Below are 24,402 nucleotides of genomic sequence, written 5' to 3' on the forward strand. Positions count from 1 at the left end.
GAGAGAAGAAGCGAGAGAGAGAGAGAGAGGGAGGGCCCGAAGGAGAGAGGGAGGAGAGAGATAGAGGGAGAAGGAGGGAGGGAGGGGACAAACATCTAAAACTACCACACTCAGAGACACACAGTGGGAGAAAGTGAAAAGGTCCTTTCCATTGTATAGGAACAGTATTTTACTAAACATGTCTTCTCATTTAAAAACACTCATCTTGACCACTCAGTCTGCACACAGGACTATCAATGCATTAGAATAGGTGTCACGATCGTCATAATGAGCGGACCAAGGCGCAGCGTGATATGCGTACATCTTTTTAATAGTGTACTGGCAACACGATACAAAATACAAAACAACCAAACGAAACGTGAAGTCCTCGGTTAACAACACAAACCAACACGGAACAAGATCCCACAAAACACAAGAGCACAACAGGCTGCCTAAGTATGGTGCCCAATCAGAGACAACAAGCAACAGCTGATTCTCGTTGCCTCTGATTGAGAACCACCCCGGCCAACCTAGAAAACACATGAACTAGAAACAGAACATAGAACACAAAACATAGACCCTACACACCCTGGCTCAACATATAAGAGTCCCCAGAGCCAGGGCGTGACAGTACCCCCCCCCCCAACAGGGGAGGGGCCGGGTGGGCATTCCGCCTCGGAGGCGGATCCGGCTCCGGGCGTGACCACCACCCTCTAACAACCCCCCCGTAGCGCCCCTGGTCTGGTCTGGCCCCGCTGGCTGGAGCTGGACTGGACATCGGTGGAGCGGATTGCTTAGGCTCCGGTGTGGAGCAGCTGACCGGTACCTGCCCAGGCACCGGTGAAACAGGCACGGGCTGTGCCGGACTGACGACGCGCACCACAGGCTTGGTGCGGAGAGCAGGAACGGGCCGGACCGGGCTGACGACGCGCACCATTGGCTTGGTGCGGGGAGCAGGGACGGGCCGGACCGGGCTGACGAAGTGCACCACTGGCTTGGTGCGAGGAGCAGGAACAGGCCGGGCCGGGCTGGCGACGCGCACCATTGGCTTGGTGCGGGGAGCAGGGACGGGCCAGACCGGGCTGACGAAGCGCACCACTGGCTTGGTGCGGGGAGCAGGAACAGGCCGGGCCGGGCTGGCGACGCGCACCATTGGCTTGGTGCGGCGAGCAGGGACGGGCCGGACCGGGCTGACGAAGTGCACCACTGGCTTGGTGCGGGGAGCAGGAACAGGCCGGACCGGGCTGACGACGCGCACCATTGGCTTGGTGCGAGGGGCAGGAACAGGCCGGGCCGGGCTGGCGACACGCACCACAGGCTTGGTGCGGGGAGCAGGAACAGGCCGGGCCGGGCTGGCGACGCGCACCATTGGCTTGGTGCGAGGGGCAGGAACAGGCCGGGCCGGGCTGGCGACGCACACCATTGGCTTGGTGCGAGGGGCAGGAACAGGCCGGGCCGGGCTAGCGACGCGCACCACAGGCTTGGTGCGAGGGGCAGGAACAGGCCGGGCCGGGCTGGCGACGCGCATCACAGGCTTGGTGCGAGGGACAGGAACAGGCCGGACCATACTGGGAACACACACCACTATAGCCTTGTGTGGGGATCAGGAACGGGCCGGACCGGACTGGTAACACACCTCAGTACCTCTCGCCGTGCCTCTACACTCTCCTTCCCTCTACTGACCAATGGCTCCCGTAACCTGGTGGCCTTCTCTCCTCGTCCACAAACTCGCCCTGTATCTGCCTCCAGCAGCCCCGTCGTCCATGTCGTGTGCCCCCCCCCAAAATGTTTTATTGGGGTTGCCTCTCGCCTGTCCGACGACGACACTGTTGGCACCGTACCTCCTCTCTCGCCAGGGCTTTAACTTTAGCCCATGGCCCTTTGCCCGCGAACATATCCTCCCAGGACCACCATTGGCCCACCTGGGCCATCGCCAACCTCTCCAGCTCCTTACCCGGCGTTTGCTCCTGGAAACGCTGCTTGGTCCCGTTTTGGTGGGATCTTCTGTCACGATCGTCATAATGAGCGGACCAAGGCGCAGCGTGATATGCGTACATCTTTTTAATAGTGTACTGGCAACACGATACAAAATACAACCAAACGAAACGTGAAGTCCTCGGTTAACAACACAAACCAACACGGAACAAGATCCCACCAAAAACACAAGAGCACAACAGGCTGCCTAAGTATGGTCCCCAATCAGAGACAACAAGCAACAGCTGATTCTCGTTGCCTCTGATTGAGAACCACCCCGGCCAACCTAGAAAACACATGAACTAGAAACAGAACATAGAACACAAAACATAGACCCTACACACCCTGGCTCAACATATAAGAGTCCCCAGAGCCAGGGCGTGACAATAGGATTATTTTTTAGTTATTATTAATATTTTTTTTAAAGACTCAAATAATTGTTTCCTGTGCATTTGATTACCTGACTCAGAACAAACCCCTTTAGGTTATTTAGTCATATCTCTATAACATTATATAGTACAGGTTATATAGTCATTGTTTAGTATATAACATTATATAGTATAGGTTGTATATAGTATAGGGCTCCTGAGTGGCGCAGCGGTCTAAGTCACTGCATCTCAGTGCTTGAGGCGTCACTACAGACCCCCTGGTTCGATTCCAGGCTGTATCACAACTGGCCGTGATTGAGAGTCCCATAGGGCGGCGCACAATTGGCCCAGCGTCATCCGGGTTTGGCCAGTGTAGGCCGTCATTGTAAATAAGAATTTGTTCTTAACTGACTTGCCTAGTTGAATAAAGGTAAAATAAAAAAATAAAAATAACATATCGTCATATCTCTATAACATTATATAGTATAGGTTATATAGTTATATCTCTATAACATTATATAGTATAGGTTATATAGTCATATCTCTATAACATTAGGTTATATAGTCATATCTCTATAACATTATATAGTATAGGTTATATTGTCATATCTCTATAACATTATATAGTGTAGGTTATTTAGTCATATTTCTATAACATTATATAGTATAGGTTATATAGTAATATCTCTATAACATTATATAGTATAGGTTATATAGTCATATCTCTATAACTTTAGGTTATATAGTCATATCTATAACATTATATAGTATAGGTTATATAGTCATATCTCTATAACATTATATATACAAAAGAATGCAATATAACATATAAAAACATGCTACTCCACAACACACAAACATACAATATACACACTACCAAACATTAGCTAAGAGAGGCAGGAGGCCTTGGAGAGGTAGAGAAGAGAGAAGGGAGAGAGGAGAGAGAGAGAGAAGGTAGAGAGAATAGAGAGAAGAGCGAGAAGGAAGAGAGAAGAGAGAAGAGAGAGAAGAGAGAGAGAAGAGAGAGAGAAGAGAGAAAAGAGAGAGAAGGAAGAGACATTATATAGTATAGGTTATATAGTCATATCTCTATAACATTAGGTTATATAGTCATATCTCTATAACATTATATAATATAGGTTATATAGTCATATCTCTATAACATTATATAGTATAGGTTATATAGTCATATCTCTATAACATTAGGTTATATAGTCATATCTCTATAACATTATATAATTCAGGTTATATAGTCATATCTATAAAATTAGGTTATATAGTCATAGCTCTATAACATTATATAGTATAGGTTATATAGTCATATCTCTATAACATTATATAGTATAGGTTATATAGTCATATCTCTATAATATTAGGTTATGTAGTCATATCTCTATAACATTAGGTTATATAGTCGTATCTCTATAACATTAGGTTATATAGTCATATCTCTATAACATTATATAGTATAGGTTATATAGTCATATCTCTATAACATTATATAATACAGGTTATATAGTCATATCTCTAGAACATTAGGTTATAAAGTCATATCTCTATAACATTATATAGTATAGGTTATATAGTCATATCTCTATAACATTATATAGTATAGGTTATATAGTCATATCTCTATAATATTAGGTTATATAGTCATATCTCTATAACATTAGGTTATATAGTCATATCTCTATTAAATTAGGTTATATAGTCATATCTCTATAACATTAGGTTATATTGTCATATGTCTATAACATTATATAGTATAGGTTATATAGTCATATCTCTATAACATTATATAGTATAGGTTATATAGTCATATCTCTATAACATTAGGTTATATTGTCATCTCTCTATAACATTATATAGTGTAGGTTATATAGTCATATTTCTATAACATTATATAGTATAGGTGATATAGTCATATCTCTATAACATTATATAGTATAGGTTATATAGTCATATCTCTATAATATTAGGTTATATAGTCATATCTCTATAACATTAGGTTATATAGTAATATCTCTATTAAATTAGGTTATATAGTCATATCTCTATAACATTAGGTTATATTGTCATATGTCTATAACATTATATAGTTTAGGTTATATAGTCATGTCTCTATAACATTATATAGTATAGGTTATATAGTCATATCTCTATAACATTAGGTTATATTGTCATATCTCTATAACATTATATAGTGTAGGTTATTTGTCATATCTCTATAACATTATATAGTATAGGTTATATAGTCATATCTCTATAATATTAGGTTATATAGTCATATCTCTATAACATTATATAGTATAGGTTATATAGTCATATCTCCATAACATTATATAGTATAGGTTATATAGTCATATCTCTATAACATTAGGTAATATAGTCATATCTCTATAACATTTTATAGTATAGGTTATATAGTCATATCTCTATACCATTATATAATACAGGTTATATAGTCATATCTCTATAACATTAGGTTATATTGTCATATTTCTATAACATTATATAGTATAGGTTATATTGTCATATCTCTATAACATTATATAGTATAGGTTATATAGTCATATCTCTATAACTTTAGGTTATATAGTCATATCTATAACATTATATAGTATAGGTTATATAGTCATATCTCTATAACATTATACATACAAAAGAATGCAATATAACATATAAAAACGTGCTACTCCACAACACACAAACATACAATATACACACTACCAAACATTAGCTAAGAGAGGCAGGAGGCCTTGGAGAGTTAGAGAAGAGAGAAGAGAGAGAGGAGAGAGAGAAGGAAGAGAGAATAGAGAGAAGAGAGAGAAGAGAGAGAGAAGAGAGAGAAGAGAGAAAAGAGAGAGAAGGAAGAGAGAAGAGAGAGAAGGAAGAGAGAAGAGAGAGAGGGGAGGAAGAGAGAAGAGAGAAAAGAGAGAGAAGGAAGAAAGAAGAGAGAGAGAAGAGAGAAAAGAGAAAAGAGAAGAGAGAAGAGAGAAGAGAGAAGAGAGAAGAGAGAGAAGGAATAGAGAAGAGAGAGAAGGAATATAGAAGAGAGAAGGGAGGAAGAGAGAAGAGAGAGAAGGACAGACAGGACATGTGCTACAGATGGAGGGAGGAGGGAAATGAAGTGAAGTGGACTCAGAGAGAACAAGAGGAGAAGCAACAACAACAGGTGTTTGAAAGTGTGTGTCCAAGGTTCCATGGTCAGAGGGTCCTACCTGTGTGTACGCCATTGTCCTCTCCTCTCCTCTCCTCTCCTCAGTCTCTCTTCTCTTCCTCACTTCCCTTCATCCAGTTCTTCATCCTTCCATCCAACATCCACTTCCACTCCAGAAAAAATAGATATCAAATCTCAAGGTGACAAGAGTGAGGGGTGTACCAGGTTTTTCTTCTTCATTCTTACTATCACTCCATCATCATCCCCCGCTCCAAACAACAACAACAACAACAATAGACCCTTCTCTCTTTCTCTCTCACACACTCACGCTATCTACCCCTCCTCCTCTTCATCCTCCACCCTATCCACCCAGACACTCTTAATCTCTCTCTCTCTCTCTCACTCTCTTTCTCTCACTCTCTCTCTCTCTCTCTCTCTCTCTCTCTCTCTCTCTCTCTCTCTCGCTCGCTCTTTCTTTCTTTGTCTCTTTCGCTCTCTCTCTTTCCAGTCTTGCCCACTCTTCAGAAATGACATGCAAAGCCAGCCCTGTCCCTTGAGTGAGCATCCTACCCCTCCCCTTCTCTCTCTTTCTCTCTCTCCCCCTTTCTGCCGTGCACCAATGACTCACCCAGGTTTGCAGGAGCACTGATGGATATCGAATCAAATCTGTTGTCTGGTTCTCTCTCTCTCTCTCTCTCTCTCTCTCTCTCTCTCTCTCTCTCTCTCTCTCTCTCTCTCTCTCTCTCTCTCTCTCTCTCTCTCTCTCTCTCTCTCTCTCTCTCTCTCTCTCTCTCTCTCTCTCTCTCTCTCTCTCTCTCTCTCTCTCTCTCTCTCTCTCTCTCTCTCTCTCTCTCTCTCTCAATTCAATTCAATTCAATTCAAAGGGCTTTATTGGCATGGGAAACATATGTTTACTTTAGCAAAGCAAGTGAAATAGATAATAATCTAGAGAGAGAGACAGAGAGAGAGAGAGAGAGAGAGAGCAAGAGAGAGAGAGAGAGAGAGAGAGAGAGAGCGAAAGAGAGAGAGAGAGAATTACCAAATTACCGTACGACAGACCACGTATTCACCCTGTACACCCTAATTGACAAACAAACAAAACAAAACAAAAGCAAAGTCTTCTCATGCTTTGTTGATTTCAAAAAAGCTTTTGACTCAATTTGGCATGAGGGTCTGCTATACAAATTGATGGAAAGTGGTGTTGGGGGGGAAACATACGACATTATAAAATCCATGTACACAAACAACAAGTGTGCGGTTAAAATTGACAAAAGACACACATTTCTTTCCACAGGGCCATGGGGTGAGACAGGGATGCAGTTTAAGCCCCACCCTCTTCAACATATATATCAACGAATTGGCAAGGGCACTAGAACAGTCTGCAGCACCCGGCCTCACCCTACTAGAATCTGAAGTCAAATGTCTACTGTTTGCTGATGATCTGGTGCTTCTGTCCCCAACCAAGGAGGGCCTACAGCAGCACCTAGATCTTCTGCACAGATGCTGTCAGACCTGGGCCCTGACAGTAAATCTCAGTAAGACAAAAATAATGGTGTTCCAAAAAAGGTCTAGTTGCCAAGACAACTAATACAAATTCCATCTAGACACCGTTGCCCTAGAGCACACAAAAAACTATACATACCTCGGCCTAAACATCAGCGCCACAGGTAACTTCCACAGGTAACTGGCTAAAAATAATTGAATCAGTTAAAGAACCCATTGTCCTTTATGGTTGTGAGGTCTGGGGTCCGCTCACCAACCAATAATTCACAAAATGGGACAAACACCAAATTGAGACTCTGCATGCAGAATACCTGACCACCGTGACTGACCTAAATTTAAGGAAAGCTTTGACTATGCTCAGACTCAGTGAGCATAGCCTTGCTATTGAGAAAGGTCGCCGTAGGCAGACCTGGCTCTCAAGAGAAGACAGGCTATGTGCACACTGCCCACAAACTGAGATGGAAACTGAGCTGCACTTCCTAACCTCCTGCCAAATGTATGACCATATTAGAGACACATATTTCCTTCAGATTACACACATCCACAAAGAATTCAAATTTTGATAAACTCCCTTATCTACTGGGTGAAATACGACAGTGTGCCATCACAGCAGCAAGATTTGTGACCTGTTGCCACAAGAAAAGGGCAACCAGTGAAGAACAAATACCATTGTAAATACAACCCATATTTATGTTTATTTATTTTCCCATTTGTACTTTAGCTATTTTCACATTGTTACAACACTGTATATTTACATAATATGACATTTGAAATGTCTACATTTTTTTGGAACTTCTGAGTGTAATGTTTACTGTACATTTGTATTGTTTACTATCTACTTCCCTTGCTTTGGCAATGTTAGCATACGTTCCCCTTGCCAATAAAGCCCTTAAATTGAAATTGAATTGAGAGAGAGAGAGGGGGAGAGAGAGAGGGAGAGAGTGAGAGAGAGAGAGAGAGAGAGAGAGAGAGAGAGAGAGAGAGAGAGAGGGAGGGAGAGAGAGAGGACAGAGAGCGAGGAGAGAGCGAGAGAGAATAGAGAGAAGGAGAGAGAGGAGAGAGAAGAGAGAGAGAGAGAGAGAGAGAGAGAGAGAGAGAGAGAGAGAGAGAGAGAGAGAGAGAAGAGAGAGAAGGAGAGAGAGAAGGAGAGAGAGAGAGCGAGAGGAGAGAGAAAGAGGAGAGAAAGAGAGAGAGAGAGGAGAGAGAGAGGAGAGCGAGAGAGAGAGAGCGAGAGAGAGAAGAGAGAGGAGAGAGAGATAGAGAGAAGAGAGAGAAGGAGAGAGAGAGGAGAGAGAGAGAGAATGAGAGAGAGATAGAGCAGGTGTGTTGGGTAATTGCTACCACAGCAACATGTTACAAGTGTATGTGTAACCTCAAGGGTGGAAGCTGGGTTACTTCAAGAGAGTTACCATGGAAACCAAAGTGGCACATGACCTGTTGCCGTGTCAGCTGTGAGTTCCTGGTGACCCTGCCCTTCCTCCGCTGTGTGTGTGTGTATGTGTGCGCGCGAGCACGCTCATGTGTGTGCATGTGTACCTGTGTGTGTGTGTGTGCACATGTGTGTGTGTGTGTGTGTGTGTGCATGTGTGTGTGTTTGTAATAATAGAGTCAGCAGAGCTCAGTGTTGCAGCAGCAGTCTAATATATAACCCACTAAGTGGCATCACTGTGAGGCTGTCTTCTCAACAGGAGAGCAACAGGCAGCTTAATAAATCAAACAGCAAGGCTATGATGTGGTAGAGACTGCCCTCTTACTGGTCAAACAGCAATGATATGACGTTGGAGAGACTGCCCTCTACTAGTCAAACAGCAAGGCTATGACGTGGTAGAGACTGCCCTCTTACTGGTCAAACAGCAAGGCTATGACGTGGTAGAGACTGCCCTCTTACTGGTCAAACAGCAAGGCTATGACGTGGTAGAGACTGCCCTCTACTAGTCAAACAGCAAGGCTATGACGTGGTAGAGACTGCCCTCTACTGGTCAAACAGCAAGGCTATGACGTGGTAGAGACTGCCCTCTTACTGGTCAAACAGCAATGATATGACGTTGGAGAGACTGCCCTCTACTAGTCAAACAGCAAGGCTATGACGTGGTAGAGACTGCCCTCTTACTGGTCAAACAGCAAGGCTATGACGTGGTAGAGACTGCCCTCTACTAGTCAAACAGCAAGGCTATGACGTGGTAGAGACTGCCCTCTACTGGTCAAACAGCAAGGCTATGACGTGGTAGAGACTGCCCTCTACTGGTCAAACAGCAAGGCTATGACGTGGTAGAGACTGCCCTCTTACTGGTCAAACAGCAAGGCTATGACGTGGTAGAGACTGCCCTCTACTAGTCAAACAGCAAGGCTATGACGTGGTAGAGACTGCCCTCTACTGGTCAAACAGCAAGGCTATGACGTGGTAGAGACTGCCCTCTACTGGTCAAACAGCAAGGCTATGACGTGGTAGAGACTGCCCTCTTACTGGTCAAACAGCAAGGCTATGACGTGGTAGAGACTGCCCTCTACTGGTCAAACAGCAAGGCTATGACGTGGTAGAGACTGCCCTCTACTGGTCAAACAGCAAGGCTATGACGTGCCCTCTACTAGTCAAACTATATAATGACAGCTGTCCCTGAACTGCAACTACCCTGCTGGCTCCTCCCACTTAATCACTACAACACCAGCAGTTCTCCCCTCTCTCTCTCTCAATTCAGTTCTATTCAGGGGGCTTTATTGGCATGGGAAACATATGTTTACATTGCCAAAGCAAGTGAAATAGATAATAAACAAAAGTGAAATAAACAATAAATATTAACAGTAAACATTACACTCACAAACGTTCAAAAAGAATAAAAACATTTGAAATGTCATATTATGTCTATATACAGTGTTATAATGATGTGCAAATAGTTAAAGTACAAAAGGGAAAATAAATAAACATAAATATAGGTTGTATTTACAATGGTGTTTGTTCTTCACTGGTTGCCCTTTTCTTGTGGCAACAGGGCACAAATCTTGCTGCTGTGATGGCACACTGTGTTATTTCACCCAGTAGATAAGGGAGTTTATAGGGAATAGGGTGACATTGGGGACGTATCCCATGATTCTATAAGAGTCATCTCAGGGTACAAACTAATGACAAGACGGAACTATAAGACATGTGCAGGACACACGCACACGTGCACATACACAACTACACACACGTGCACATACACAACCACACACACATTTTTTTGCAGAACAATAGAACAAAGAACAAGTGGAAAGAAACAAATACAACAAATAGAACAAAAACTAAACAAATCTAAAATATAAGGAGTTTATTTCAGCACATAAATACACGTAGCCTTAAAATTACATAGAAAATAAATACAGATTGCCAAAATATCCATTTCTATGTACATTAAGTACAATATATTTTACAATATAAATATAGCTACTGTACCTTTACAGAAGTAAATATATATTCACATACACTTAAATTCATATCTTAAAGGGATAGTTAAGTTTACACTACCAATGTTTCTCCATTTGGCTTTGATTTCTCCTAATACATATTTTCCTTATATAGAATCTATTCTATAATATAATAATATAATATAATATATAATATATAATATATAATAATATAATATAATATAATATAATAATATAATATGCCATTTAGCAGACGCTTTTATCCAAAGCGACTTACAGTCATGCGTGCATACATTTTTATTTATTTTTGTGTATGGGTGGTCCCGGGGATCGAACCCACTACCTTGGCGTTACAAGCGCCGTGCTCTACCAGCTGAGCTACAGAGGACCACGGACTACATGCACATCCGACTACATGACTTGACGTCAGATCTTTTCTGAGACATTAAAACGTCGGAGAAACTTTGAGTTTAGAGTGAACAGTCCCTTTAAATAAGTTTCTGAGACACACATAACCTGTTTCATGTTCTTTGCTTCTTTCTTTGGAATTTTAGTTTGAGTGGAAGAATTGTGTAAAGTTCCTTCATTTAGATTCTGTTCTGCTTTTAAAGCCTCTGAAACACGAACCCCTGTGCCACCAGTTCCAGTTTCATGACTAAAAGCTCTGCGTCCCAAATGGCACCCCATTCCCTATATAGTGTACTGCATTTGACCAGGGCACATACGTCCCAAATGGCACCCTATGTAGTACATGTAGTACCTCAAATACCTTATTATTATCTATCCTGATGCCTAGTCACTTTACCCTGTCTTCATGTACATATCTACCTCAAATACCTTATTATTATCTATCTTGATGCCTAGTCACTTTACCCTGCCTTCATGTACATATCTACCTCAAATACCTTATTATTATCTATCCTGATGCCTAGTCACTTTACCCTGCCTTCATGTACATATCTACCTCAAATACCTTATTATTATCTATCCTGATGCCTAGTCACTTTACCCTGCCTTCCTATACATATCTACCTCAAATACCTTATTATTATCTATCCTGATGCCTAGTCACTTTACCCTGCCTTCATGTACATATCTACCTCAAATACCTTATTATTATCTATCCTGATGCCTAGTCACTTTACCATGCCTTCATATACATATCTACCTCAAATACCTTATTATTATCTATCCTGATGCCTAGTCACTTTACCCTGCCTTCATGTACATATCTACCTCAAATACCTTATTATTATATATCCTGATGCCTAGTCACTTTACCCTACCTTCATGTACATATCTACCTCAAATACCTAATTATTAACTATCCTGATGTCTAGTCACTTTACCCTGCCTTCATGTACATATCTACCTCAAATACCTAATTATTAACTATCCTGATGCCTAGTCACTTTACCCTGCCTTCATGTACATATCTACCTCAAATACCTAATTATTAACTATCCTGATGCCTAGTCACTTTAAAAATACGCTATGGATTTAACATGCATTCTTATTTGCTAATCTAATTTCTAAAGAATATACATCAATATCATAAACTGTGACTTGGAGTCCAATGTTGCGTCCTAAAGCGTACTGGTACTCCCTGTATATAGCTCCACATTTATCTGGTACTGGTACTCCCTGTATATAGCGCATGTGACAAATAACATTTGATTTGATTTTTTATTTTAACTGCAAATGTACCCTGCCGTTACACTGTCTGTCCCTGAACTGGGAGTTTACCCTGCCGTTACACTGTCTGTCCCTGAACTGGGACTTTACCCTGCCGTTACACTGTCTGTCCCTGAACTGGGAGTTTACCCTGCCGTTACACTGTCTGTCCCTGAACTGGGACTTTACCCTGCCGTTACACTGTCTGTCCCTGAACTGGGACTTTACCCTGCCGTTACACTGTCTGTCCCTGAACTGGGACTTTACCCTGCCGTTACACTGTCTGTCCCTGAACTGGGAGTTTACCCTGCCGTTACACTGTCTGTCCCTGAACTGGGACTTTACCCTGCCGTTACACTGTCTGTCCCTGAACTGGGAGTTTACCCTGCCGTTACACTGTCTGTCCCTGAACTGGGAGTTTACCCTGCCGTTACACTGTCTGTCCCTGAACTGGGACTTTACCCTGCCGTTACACTGTCTGTCCCTGAACTGGGACTTTACCCTGCCGTTACACTGTCTGTCCCTGAACTGGGACTTTACCCTGCCGTTACACTGTCTGTCCCTGAACTGGGACTTTACCCTGCCGTTACACTGTCTGTCCCTGAACTGGGACTTTACCCTGCCGTTACACTGTCTGTCCCTGAACTGGGACTGTACCCTGCCGTTACACTGTCTGTCCCTGAACTGGGACTGTACCCTGCCGTTACACTGTCTGTCCCTGAACTGGGACTTTACCCTGCCGTTACACTGTCTGTCCCTGAACTGGGACTTTACCCTGCCGTTACACTGTCTGTCCCTGAACTGGGACTTTACCCTGCCGTTACACTGTCTGTCCCTGAACTGGGACTTTACCCTGCCGTTACACTGTCTGTCCCTGAACTGGGACTTTACCCTGCCGTTACACTGTCTGTCCCTGAACTGGGACTTTACCCTGCCGTTACACTGTCTGTCCCTGAACTGGGAGTTTACCCTGCCGTTACACTGTCTGTCCCTGAACTGGGACTTTACCCCGCCGTTACACTGTCTGTCCCTGAACTGGGAGTTTACCCTGCCGTTACACTGTCTGTCCCTGAACTGGGACTTTACCCTGCCGTTACACTGTCTGTCCCTGAACTGGGACTTTACCCTGCCGTTACACTGTCTGTCCCTGAACTGGGACTTTACCCTGCCGTTACACTGTCTGTCCCTGAACTGGGACTTTACCCTGCCGTTACACTGTCTGTCCCTGAACTGGGACTTTACCCTGCCGTTACACTGTCTGTCCCTGAACTGATAATACAAACAGCAAAGAAAGCATCCCAAATGGCACCCTATTGCCTAGTGCACTACTTTGAACCACAGCCCTATGGGACTCTGGTCCAATGTAGTGCACTAAATACGTAATAGGGCATCGTAATAGGGAATCAGACATCCAATCACTCTGGTTATGAATGGAACCTAATTCATTAGGTACCAGGGAAAAATCACAAATGTATGAATTACCAATTCATAAATTACAAATTCATAAATTACAAATTCAAACATTCCCTATGATTTCCATTCATATGACTGGATTAAGGGTGATGGCTCGGAGAATGTCCCATCACTGTTATAGACTTTTTTGGATTCTACACCAGCAGCTCCTTTACAACCTTCGGATGTGCATGTAGTCCGATGTCTCATCCATCCCGTCTGTCTATGTATCTGTCTGTCAACCCCTGTTTCACCTTTAGAACCGTAATCCTTTTCATTTGTTTCCAGGAAAGTTGGTTATTCTCCAGGTTGCAGATGCAGGCAGTTTACGTTGGCTGCCCTGCCCAGCCCCAAGCTACTCCTCTGGGGTCGGCCAAGCCTGATCAGCCGGTGGAGATGGCTCCAGGCATACGCCAACCGGCCCGACACTAGGTCCAATGAGGCCGGGTCCACACCTGCCCAGAGGTTCCCTGCCGAACCCCCCAAACGTCTCCCCGAACCCTCCACTGGACCCCCCAGTGGAGCTCCCACCGCCTCCTTGACCAACTTAGGTAGAGCCACAGAGTCAGGCAGGATGGAGCCGCTGTCGCTCCCCAGGAAGAGGTGATCCAGAACCCGGTTCTGGAGGCTCTCCCTCAGGCTGCGGACCAGCTCCTCCATTCTGGCCACCAGATGGCGTTCCTCCCAGGCCTACAAAAGAAAGACAAGTAGACAGTCAGTAGAAACCTTAGTCACCTATTTACAAATGATTTCCAAACATACATATGATAGAGCAGATCAGCCCATAGAGGAAAATACATCAGAACTCATAACAGGTCTCCAATCAAATCAGATCAAAATGTATCGTCATATGAAGGGATGGCCAACAATGACAAAATACAATTACAAATTACAATAGCAAAACATTATAAATTACAATAGCAAAACATTACAAATTACATTTTACATTTTAGTCATTTAGCAGACACTCTTATCCAGAGCGACTTACAGTTAGTGAGCGCATACATCTTTTCATACTGGTCCCCCGTGGGAATCGAACCCACAACCGTGGCGTTGCAAACGCCATGCTCTACCAACTGAGCTACACGGCAAAACATTACAAATTACAATAGCAAAACATTACAAATTACAATAGCAAAACATGATAAATTACAATAGCAAAACATTACAAATTACAATAGCAAAATATTACAAATTACAATAGCAAAGCATTACAAATTACAATAGCAAAACATTACAAATTACAACATCAAAATACCCAAAAGATTAACGCATCAAAATAAATGACAAAATATGTTTGCAAAGTATTGTATTTAATTAAAAAACATGTATTTTGTATTTTAAAATACAGAAATAAATTTGCAAGTAGCCCCCTTAATAAAACAGCAGTCTCAGTAAAGGTTACAGAAACATTTCACTTGCTATGACTGTGACGTTTGTTTTTTATCTACCTTAGTTTAATGCACTGACTGTAAGTCACTCTGGATAAGACCATGTGCTAAATGTAAATGTAAAAAATTCAAACACTGGTTATTATAATTGGCCTTGTTTAGGGGCGGAGCTCATTAGAATAATACCCAGCATGTTTTGCAAGTGTAAATTTTCACATTTACATTTTGGTAATTTAGCTGATACTCTTATCACACCATGGTGCCATCAGACTTCTGATACCAATGCAGGGTGAAAGGGGAACACAAAACGTTGTACCACTATAAATAAATGGTATAGAAAAAGTATGTTGTATTTTGAAAATACAAATGACAGCTCTCTAAAGTATCTTGTTATAAAATACATTGAATTGTAGTTCATGCCAGTGAAATACAAATTACAAAGTACTCAGCAGTAATAAAAATAAGAAAAACTGCCAATCTCTGGTCAGATGCATAATACATACTGCATAGTGTACACAGTACAATGACAGTGCAGCATCTATTTAAAAAGTATTCAGTAAAAAAAAGTAGTAAATAAGGTAGTAAGAGAACACATTAAGAGTATCCATTAAAGGTATGTTGTAACCTGTAGTACCTATTAAAGGTATGTTGTAACCTATAGTACCCATTAAAGGTATGTTGTAACCTACCTCTGTAGGACATATTAAAGGTATGTTGTAACCTATAGTACCTATTAAAGGTATGTTGTAACCTATAGTACCTATTAAAGGTATGGTGTAACCTACCTCTGTAGGACCTATTAAAGGTATGTTGTAACCTGTAGAACCTATTAAAGGTATGTTGTAACCTGTAGTACCTCTGTAGTACCATTAAAGGTATGTTGTAACCTATAGTACCTATTAAAGGTATGGTGTAACCTACCTCTGTAGGACCTATTAAAGGTATGTTGTAACCTGTAGTACCTATTAAAGGTATGTTGTAACCTATAGTACCTATTAAAGGTATGTTGTAACCTGTAGTACCTATTAAATGTATGGTGTAACCTACCTCTATAGGACCTATTAAAGGTATGGTGTAACCTATAGTACCTATTAAAGGTATGTTGTAACCTGTAGAACCTATTGAAGGTATGTTGTAACCTGTAGTACCTATTAAAGGTATAGTGTAACCTATAGTACCTATTAAAGGCATGGTGTAACATATAGTACCTATTAAAGGTATGTTATAACCTGTAGTACATATTGAAGGTATGTTGTAACCTATAGTACCTATTAAAGGTATGGTGTATCCTATAGTACCTATTCAAGGTATGGTGTAACCTATAGTACCTATTAAAGGTATAGTGTAACCTACAGTACCTATTAAAGATATGTTGTAACCTGTAGTACCTATTGAAGGTATGGTGTAACCTACCTCTGCAGGAGAGCTGAGTAGCAGACGCAGCCAGGCCGTCTTCAGCGTGTAGGAGGAGAGGACTGACCTCCAGAGCGCCCCCTGGTTACTGTCCAGGGCCTGGCCACCCAGGTCACGCAGGGCCTTGGTCAGCTGGAGCACCTTGAGGTGGCAGGAGGGCTGGGGAGAGCGGCCACGGAGCCAGCCCAGCAGACGCTGCTCCTGGCGGGGGAAGAAAATAGTCCACAGGTCCTTCTCCTGGTTCTGTGGGTCCTGGTGCTGGTCTGGAATGAGTGGATGATAATGAAAGGAGAGAATGGATGGATGGATGAATGATAGAAGGAAGGAAATAAAGAAGAAAGGAAGGAGGGAAGGAAGGAGACAGAGAATTAATGATTTAGTGAATTAATTCATTAATAATAATGAAAGGAGAGAAAGAAAGAAAGAAAGACAGAAAGAAAAAGAAAGAAAGAAAGAAAGAAAGAAAGAAAGAAAGAAAGAAAGACACAAAGAAAGAAAGACAGAAGGAAAGAAAGACAGAAAGAAAGAAAGAAAGACACAAAGAAAGAAAGAAAGAAAGAAAGAAAGAAAGAAAGAAAGAAAGAAAGAAAGAAAGAAAGAAAGAAAGATAGACAGATAGACAGATAGACAGAAAGAAAGAAAGAAAGAAAGAAAGAAAGACACAAAGAAAGAAAGAAAGAAAGAAAGAAAGAAAGAAAGAAAGAAAGAAAGAAAGAAAGAAAGAAAGAAAGAAAGAAAGATAGACAGATAGACAGATAGACAGAAAGAAAGAAAGAAAGAAAGAAAGAAAGAAAGAAAGAAAGAAAGAAAGAAAGAAAGAAAGAAAGAAGGAAATAAAGACAGAAAGACAGAAAGAAAGAAAGAAAGAAAGAAAGAAAGAAAGAAAGAAAGAAAGAAAGAAAGAAAGAAAGAAAGAAAGAAAGAGGAATATACTTTATTTACTTTGTAAATGACATCACATACAGTATCTCCCCCTGATCACCTGAACACACCTGTATTAGTCATCTCCACTGAGGCCGTCGTTTCCATGGGAACCAGGTAGACCCCGTCTCCTAGGGGGATGGCGGGGAGGAGCCGTATTGCCATGGAGATGTGACAGCAGACGTAGTCGGAGCGCGGTGTGAGGCGGAGCTGCACACGGTCGTCGGCGAGCGTCAGACTCAGCGTACACCGCTGCTCGAAAGGGTAGCGTACGGTCGCTAGGCAACGCTGGACCGCCGGGTAGAACCAACGGAGGACGGAGTCCGGGGTCAGGCGATAGACTCCGCCCCCTCCTCCTCCTCCTGACCCCGCCGTGACCCCTGACGATGACCTCAATGACCTTTCGGGCGTCCCCTGAGAAGGGTGCAGCCGTAAAAACGTGTCAGTGAAGTTGCGGTGTTTTCGAACCCAGTCACTACGACGAGGCATCTCTAGGCTGCACCGCGGCACGCCGCTCCACCCACCGTCCTCTGAGCATTCCCCTTTCATCTCTTCCTTCACCTCCTCCTTCAAGTCTTCCTTCCCTTCTTCGTTGACCTCCATCTTCTCCTCCACCTTGCTGTCATCCTTTGGGACATCCTTCACTTTACTGCTTCTTACCCTCATCCTGTTCCCCTTCTCTGACTTTCTCCCATTCTCTTTAACCTCCCCCCTCTGCTCCTTCTTTCCCTCCCTCCTCTCCTCCCTCACATCCCCCTTACCCTCCCCCTTCCCTGCCTTTCTCCCATTCTCTTTAACCTCCCCCCTCTGTTCCTTCTTTCCCTCCCTCCTCTCCTCCCTCACATCCCCCGTACCCTCCCCCTTCCCTGCCTTTCTCCCATTCTCTTTAACCTCCCTCCTCTCCTCCCTCACATCCCCCATACCCTCCCCCTTCCCTGCCTTTCTCCCATTCTCTTTAACCTCCCTCCTCTCCTCCCTCACATCCCCCTTATCCTTCCCCTTCTCCTCTCCCTTCTCCTCTCCTCTCTCGTCCTTCTTTTCCTCCCCCCTCTCCCCTCTCCTCTCACCCCTGTGTACTCGTGGCTCCAGTCTCAGTTCTCGGGGAACCTTAAGAGGTACCAGGATGTCATAGTAGTCTGGAGCTCCCACCTTGTGCTCCTCGTATGAACTGCCCACCTGTAACCAGACCAGACAAACAAGGATTATGTCAGTCCCAAATTGCACCCCAATTCCCAGGAAGTTTGTTTACGTAGACCATCAACTATGTAAACTAATTAATAATTTAACTACTACAGAGAAAATGTTATCTTCCGAAACTCACCTGCAGGAAGTCTCCCCGGAACGCCAGAGAGGACTCTGGGATGCCTCCAGTGGCACGTCCGGCTCTGACCAGCTCCCCGACCAGTTTGGCCACGTGGGCCTTGCTGTGCCCCAGGACGTGAGGAGACAGACGCACCCAGCGCTCGTAGTAGTCCTCCAGGACCTCCCGACGACCCGATTTCAGAGCTCCGTCAGCGGCCTCGAGAGGCACCCTCTGGGCCCCCCCTGGGTGGGTGGAGCAGTACCTGCAGTTACACATTTATTTTTGAGTCAATTCATATTTGAGTCAATTCATATTTGAGTCAATTCATATTTGAATAGATGGCTACTTAGTACAATCAAGGGAGTGAAGTGAACGACAGCCTCATAAGTATTATTTTGAGTTTTCAAAAGCAGAAGCAAGAATCACAGTGGTAACCGTGCAACTCAAACAGAGGGAGAGACAGACAGAAAAACAGAGAGCGAGACAGAAAGAGAGAGAGAGAGAGAGAGAGAGACAGACAGACAGACAGACAGACAGACAGACAGACAGACAGACAGACAGACAGACAGACAGACAGACAGAAAGACAGAGAGCGAGAGCGAGAGAGAGAGAGAGAGAGAGAGAGGGGACAAACACCTACCTGGAGTTGACAGCATTAACTCTCAAATATGCCCCCTAGACACAACTATGACAAAACAACCAACAAAAAACGGGTCACAATTCCTGCAGCTCTGTTGCACGCTCGGTCTGTACATAGTCAATGGTAGGCTTCGAGGGGACTCTTACGGTGGGTACACCTACAGCTCTTCCCTTCGCAGTAGTACTGTAGATTACTTTATCACTGACCTCAACCCAGAGTCTCTCAGAGCGTTCACAGTTAGCCCACTGACACCCCTATCAGATCACAGCAAAATCACAGTCAACCTGAACAGAGCAATACACAGGAACTGTGTCAAAGGAACTGCATAATATTTTGAAATGCTATAGATGGAAGGAAAGTAGTGTAGAAACCTACCAAACAACAATTAGGAAACAACAAATTCAATACTGTTTAGACAACTTCCTGGTCAAAAATGTTTCAATGTAATAGTGAAGGTGTAAACTTGGCAGTAGAAAACCTAAACAGTATATTTGAACTCTCAGCATCCCTATCAAATCTAAACATTTCAAACAGACAACCTAAGAAAATTAACAACAATGACAAATGGTTTGATGAAGAATGCAAAAACCTAAGAAAGAAATTGAGAAACCTATCCAACCAAAAACATAGAGACCCAGAAAACCTGAGCCTACGCCTTCACTAAAACAATACAGAAATATACTGCGGAAAAAGAAGGAACAGCATGTCAGAAATCAGATCAATGTAATTGAAGAATCCATAGACTCTAACTACTTCTGGGAAAATTGGAACACACTACACAAAAAACAACACGAAGAGTTATCTATCCAAAACGGAGATGTATGGATAAACCATTTCTCCAATTTGTTGGCTCTATAACAAAGAACAAACAGCAAAAACATATACATGATCAAATACACATCAAGAATCAGCTATTAAAAACTACCAGAACCCACTGGATTCTCCAATTACATTGAATGAACTACAGGACAAAATACAAACCCTCCAACCCAAAAAGGCCTGTGGTGTTGATTCTCTCCCGAGTAGCGCAGTGGTCTAAGGCACTGCATCGCAGTGCTAGCTGTGCCACTAGAGATCCTGGTTCGAATCCAGGCTCTGTTGTAGCCGGCCGCGACTAGGAGACCCATGGGGCGGCGCGCAATTCGTCCAGGGTAGGGGAAGGAATGGCCGGCAGGGATGTAGCTCAGTTGATAGAGCATGGCGTTTGCAATGCCAGGGTTGTGGGTTCGATTCCCACAGGGGGTATGAAAAAAAATTATGTATGCACTCACTAACTGTAAGTCGCTCTGGATAAGAGTGTCTGCTAAATGACATAAATGTAAAATGTTGATGGTATCCAAAATGAAATGATAAAATACGGTGGGGATGGTGTTCTTGGGGTAATAGGCAGCATTCCTCCTTCTCCAAACACGGCGAGTTGAGTTGATGCCAAAGAGCTCGATTTTGGTCTCATCTGACCACAACACTTTCACCCAGTTCTCCTCTGAATCATTCAGATGTTCATTGGCAAACTTCAGACGGGCCTGTATATGTGCTTTTTTGAGCAGGGGGACCTTGCGGGCGCTGCAGGATTTCAGTCCTTCACGGCGTAGTGTGTTACCAATTGTTTTCTTGGTGACTATGGTCACAGCTGCCTTGAGATCATTGACAAGATCCTCCCGTGTAGTTCTGGGCTGATTCCTCACCGTTCTCATGATCATAGCAACTCCACGAGGTGAGATCTTGCATGGAGCCCCAGGCCGAGGGAGATTGACAGTTCTTTTGTGTTTCTTCCATTTGCGAATAATCGCACCAACTGTTGTCACCTTCTCACCAAGCTGCTTGGCGATGGTCTTGTAGCCCATTCCAGCCTTGTGTAGGTCTACAATCTTGTCCCTGACATTCTTGGAGAGCTCTTTGGTCTTGGCCATGGTGGAGAGTTTGGAATCTGATTGATTGATTGCTTCTGTGGACAGGTGTCTTTTATACAGGTAACAAGCTGAGATTAGGAGCACACTCTTAAAGGGAGTGCTCCTAATCTCAGTTTGTTACCTGTATAAAAGACACCTGGGAGCCAGAAATCTTTCTGATTGAGAGGGGGTCAAATACTTATTTCCCTCATTAAAATGCAAATCAATTTATAACATTTTTGATATGCGTTTTTCTGGATTTTTTATTGTTATTCTGTCTCTCACTGTTCAAATAAACCTACCATTAAAATTATAGACTGATCATTTCTTTGTCAGTGGGCAAACGTTCAAAATCAGCAGGGGATCAAATACTTTTTTCCCTCACTGTATGTGCACACTGCTCACAAAATGAGGTGGAAACTGAGCTGCACTTCCTAACCTCCTGCCAAATGTATGACCATATTAGAGACATATATTCCTCTGATTACACAGACCAACAAAGAATTCGAAAACAAATCAAATTTTGATAAACTCCCATATCTATTGGGTGAAACACCAGTGTGCCATAACAGCAGCAAGATTTGTGACCTGTTGCCACAAGAAAAGGGCAACCAGTGAAGAACAAACACCATTGTAAATACAACCCATATTTATGTTTATTTATTTTCTCTTTTGTACTTTAACTATTTGCACATCATTATAATACTGCATATAGACATAATATGACATTTAAAATGTCTCTATTCCTTTGGAAGTTTTGTGTGTAATGTCTACAGTTCATTTTATAAAATTGTTTTACTTTAGTTTACTATCCATTTCACTTGCTTTGGCAATGTAAACATATGTTTCCCATGCCAATAAAGCCCTTTGAATTTAATTGAATGGAGAGAGAGCGGGAGAGAGAGAGAGAGAGAGAGAGAGAGAGAGAGAGAGAGAGAGAGAGAGAGAGAGAGAGAGAGAGAGAGAGAGAGAGAGAGACAGAGAGAGAGAGAAAGATAGATAGAGAGAGAGAGAAAGAGAGAAAGAGAGAGAAAGAGAGAGAGAGCGAGAGACAGAGAGAGAGAGAAAGAAAGATAGATAGAGAGAGAGAAAGAGAGAAAGAGAGAGAGATAGAGAGAGAATGAGAGCGAATGAGAGAGAAAGAGAGAGAGAGAGAGAAAATATATGATGTGTGTGGACTGGGTACCTTATGAAGAGGTAGCAGAGGATACAGGCCAGTAGTAGTTTGATGAGTGAGAGCAAGACCGGAGGGCCCTGGTCAGAGCAGGGCTCTGTCCCAACCTCATACCCAGGATCGGGGCCTGATTCTGGGCCTGATTCTGAGCTTAGCCAGTGGGTGATGTGGTGGTGGAGAACCAGACCTGTCAACACACAGGTTAACAGAGGCCAGAACACCCGCAGGTTCAGAGTGTACACACTCATCCTCCTCTCTCGCTCTCTCTGTCTTCTCGTTCCCCCTCTCTCCTCCTCTCTGTTGCTCCAAGATTCCTTCGTTCTTTGTCTTCTTCTTGTCTGTCCAGGACTTGGGGTTGGTCCTTAGCGATGCCAGAGAACTGAGACAGGGTCAGAGCAGGCTAACCCATCATGACTGACACACGCTGACTCTCTCTCTCTCTCTCTCTCTCTCTCTCTCTCTCTCTCTCTCTCTCTCTCTCTCTCTCTCTCTCTCTCTCTCTCTCTCTCTCTCTCTCTCTCTCTCTCTCTCTCTCTCTCTCTCTCTCTCTCTCTCTCTCTCTCTCTCTCTCTCTCTCTCTCTCTCTCTCTCTAACACACGTGTTTCCCCTCTTCCGAGCCTCAATGTTGTTCTCTCTGTTTTCTCTTCTTCTCCTCTCTCCTTCCTTCTTGTAACAGAACCCACTTCTTCTTCTCCTCCTCCTCCTCTCCAGCTCTTTATGGAGTTTGACGTGTGTTCAGTTGAAAGTCAGTTGAAGTTCCTCTTCAGAAGTGACCCCTCCTTCTCTTCCTCTTTTCTCCTCTTTAGAGTTGTATGTCAGGTTTATCTTTCTTTGTGAAGATTCCTCTTGAACTCGTTCTCTCTCTCTTGCCTTCTCTCTCACCCGGTCTCTCTCTCTCTCTCTCTCTCTCTCCCGGTCTCTCTCTCGCTCTGGTTTTTCTGCCAGTGAGCTCAGAGGAAATGCCAAACTCTTGAGAGAGGAATTTTTGTAAAAAAAAAAATAGAGGGAGGAGGAGGAGGAGAGAGAGATAGAGAGAGACTGGGCAGCAACACACACTCTCCTCCCACCTCTTAAAGAGACAAAGACATTGTTTCACATCTCAACATCACATTCAAGAGGAGACTCAGGCTACGTCCCAAATGGCACCATATTCCCTATATAGTGCACTACTTTAGACCAGAGCACTATGGGCCCTTGTTGAAAGTAGTGCACTATATAGGGAATAGGGTGCCATTTGGGACACAGTAACTATGACAGTTACTGTAGCAGCATTCACATAAGTGTCAACAAAAGTTATTCAATTCAATTTGACTGATTTTATATATACTGTACACTGAGTGTACAAAACATTAAGAACCCCTTCCCAATATTGAATTGCACCCCCTTTTGTCCTCAGAAAAGCCTCAATTCGTTGGGGGCATGGACACTACAAGGTGTCGAAAGCGTTCCACAGGGATGCTGGCCCATGTTGACTCCAATGCTTCCCACAGTTGTGTCAAGTTGGCTGGATGTCCTTTGGGTGGTGGACAAGTCTTGATACACACAGGAAACTGCTGAGCATGAAAAACCCAGCAGCGTTGCAGTTATTGACACAAACCGGTGAGCCTGGCACCTACTACCATACCCCGTTAAAAAGGCACTTAAATTTTTTGTCTTGCCCATTCACCCTCTGAATGGCACACATACCCAATCCATGTCTCAAGGGTTAAAAATCCTTCTTTCACCTGTCTCCTCCCCTTCATCTACACTGATTGAAGTGGATTTATCAGGTAACATCAATAAGGGATCACAGCTTTCACCTGGATTCACTCAGTCTGTGTAATGGAAAGAGCAGGCGTTCCTAATGTTTTGTACACTCAGTGTATATCTACAACAAATCATTACTAACAGCAAGCCTTGAGCAGATATTGTGAGGACCGACAAACTACTTTGGAAAGACTAAGAGAATAAATGAACTTATTATAGAATAGAATATGTTAAACAAGTGTTTTCTTCGACTTCAGTATGTCTGTGATGTGTTCAGTAATAAACAAAGAAGGAGATGAAGGCCAAATAAAAAGTTGCTGTTTTGTTAGTTGTTGTTGGTCCTTCTCTCAGGGGTCAGGGGTTAAGGTTCGTACTAATGATGAATTTCACAGGTCACGCTCAGGTCAACACTAAC

At 43.2% G+C, this 24,402-nt stretch overlaps 2 protein-coding genes across 2 annotated transcripts in view; both read right to left on the reverse strand.

The window, feature by feature from the left end:
- The window catches only part of LOC121570693 (synaptotagmin-17-like), a 100,307-nt gene extending 94,482 nt beyond the window's left edge, over window positions 1–5,825 (reverse strand). Inside the window, 1 exon segment of the mRNA XM_041882166.2 lies at window positions 5,543–5,825. Coding sequence (XP_041738100.2) covers window positions 5,543–5,557 — 15 coding nt within the window. The 5' untranslated portion in view covers window positions 5,558–5,825.
- A 7,455-nt stretch (window positions 5,826–13,280) lies between these two features.
- Window positions 13,281–22,705, reverse strand: LOC121570692 (inositol 1,4,5-trisphosphate receptor-interacting protein-like 2). The gene is made up of 6 exons (XM_041882165.2): window positions 22,253–22,705; window positions 18,556–18,799; window positions 18,290–18,410; window positions 17,306–17,932; window positions 16,314–16,576; window positions 13,281–14,199 (listed from the first exon to the last, which is right to left on the reverse strand). The coding sequence occupies exons 1-6, from the start codon at window positions 22,486–22,488 to the stop codon at window positions 13,807–13,809; spliced, it is 1,884 nt and encodes a 627-aa protein (XP_041738099.2). The 5' UTR covers window positions 22,489–22,705; the 3' UTR covers window positions 13,281–13,806.
- Window positions 22,706–24,402: the final 1,697 nt, after the last annotated feature.

Source organism: Coregonus clupeaformis, unplaced genomic scaffold (genome assembly GCF_020615455.1).
Source record: "Coregonus clupeaformis isolate EN_2021a unplaced genomic scaffold, ASM2061545v1 scaf0093, whole genome shotgun sequence".
Classification (NCBI taxonomy): Eukaryota; Metazoa; Chordata; class Actinopteri; order Salmoniformes; family Salmonidae; genus Coregonus; species Coregonus clupeaformis.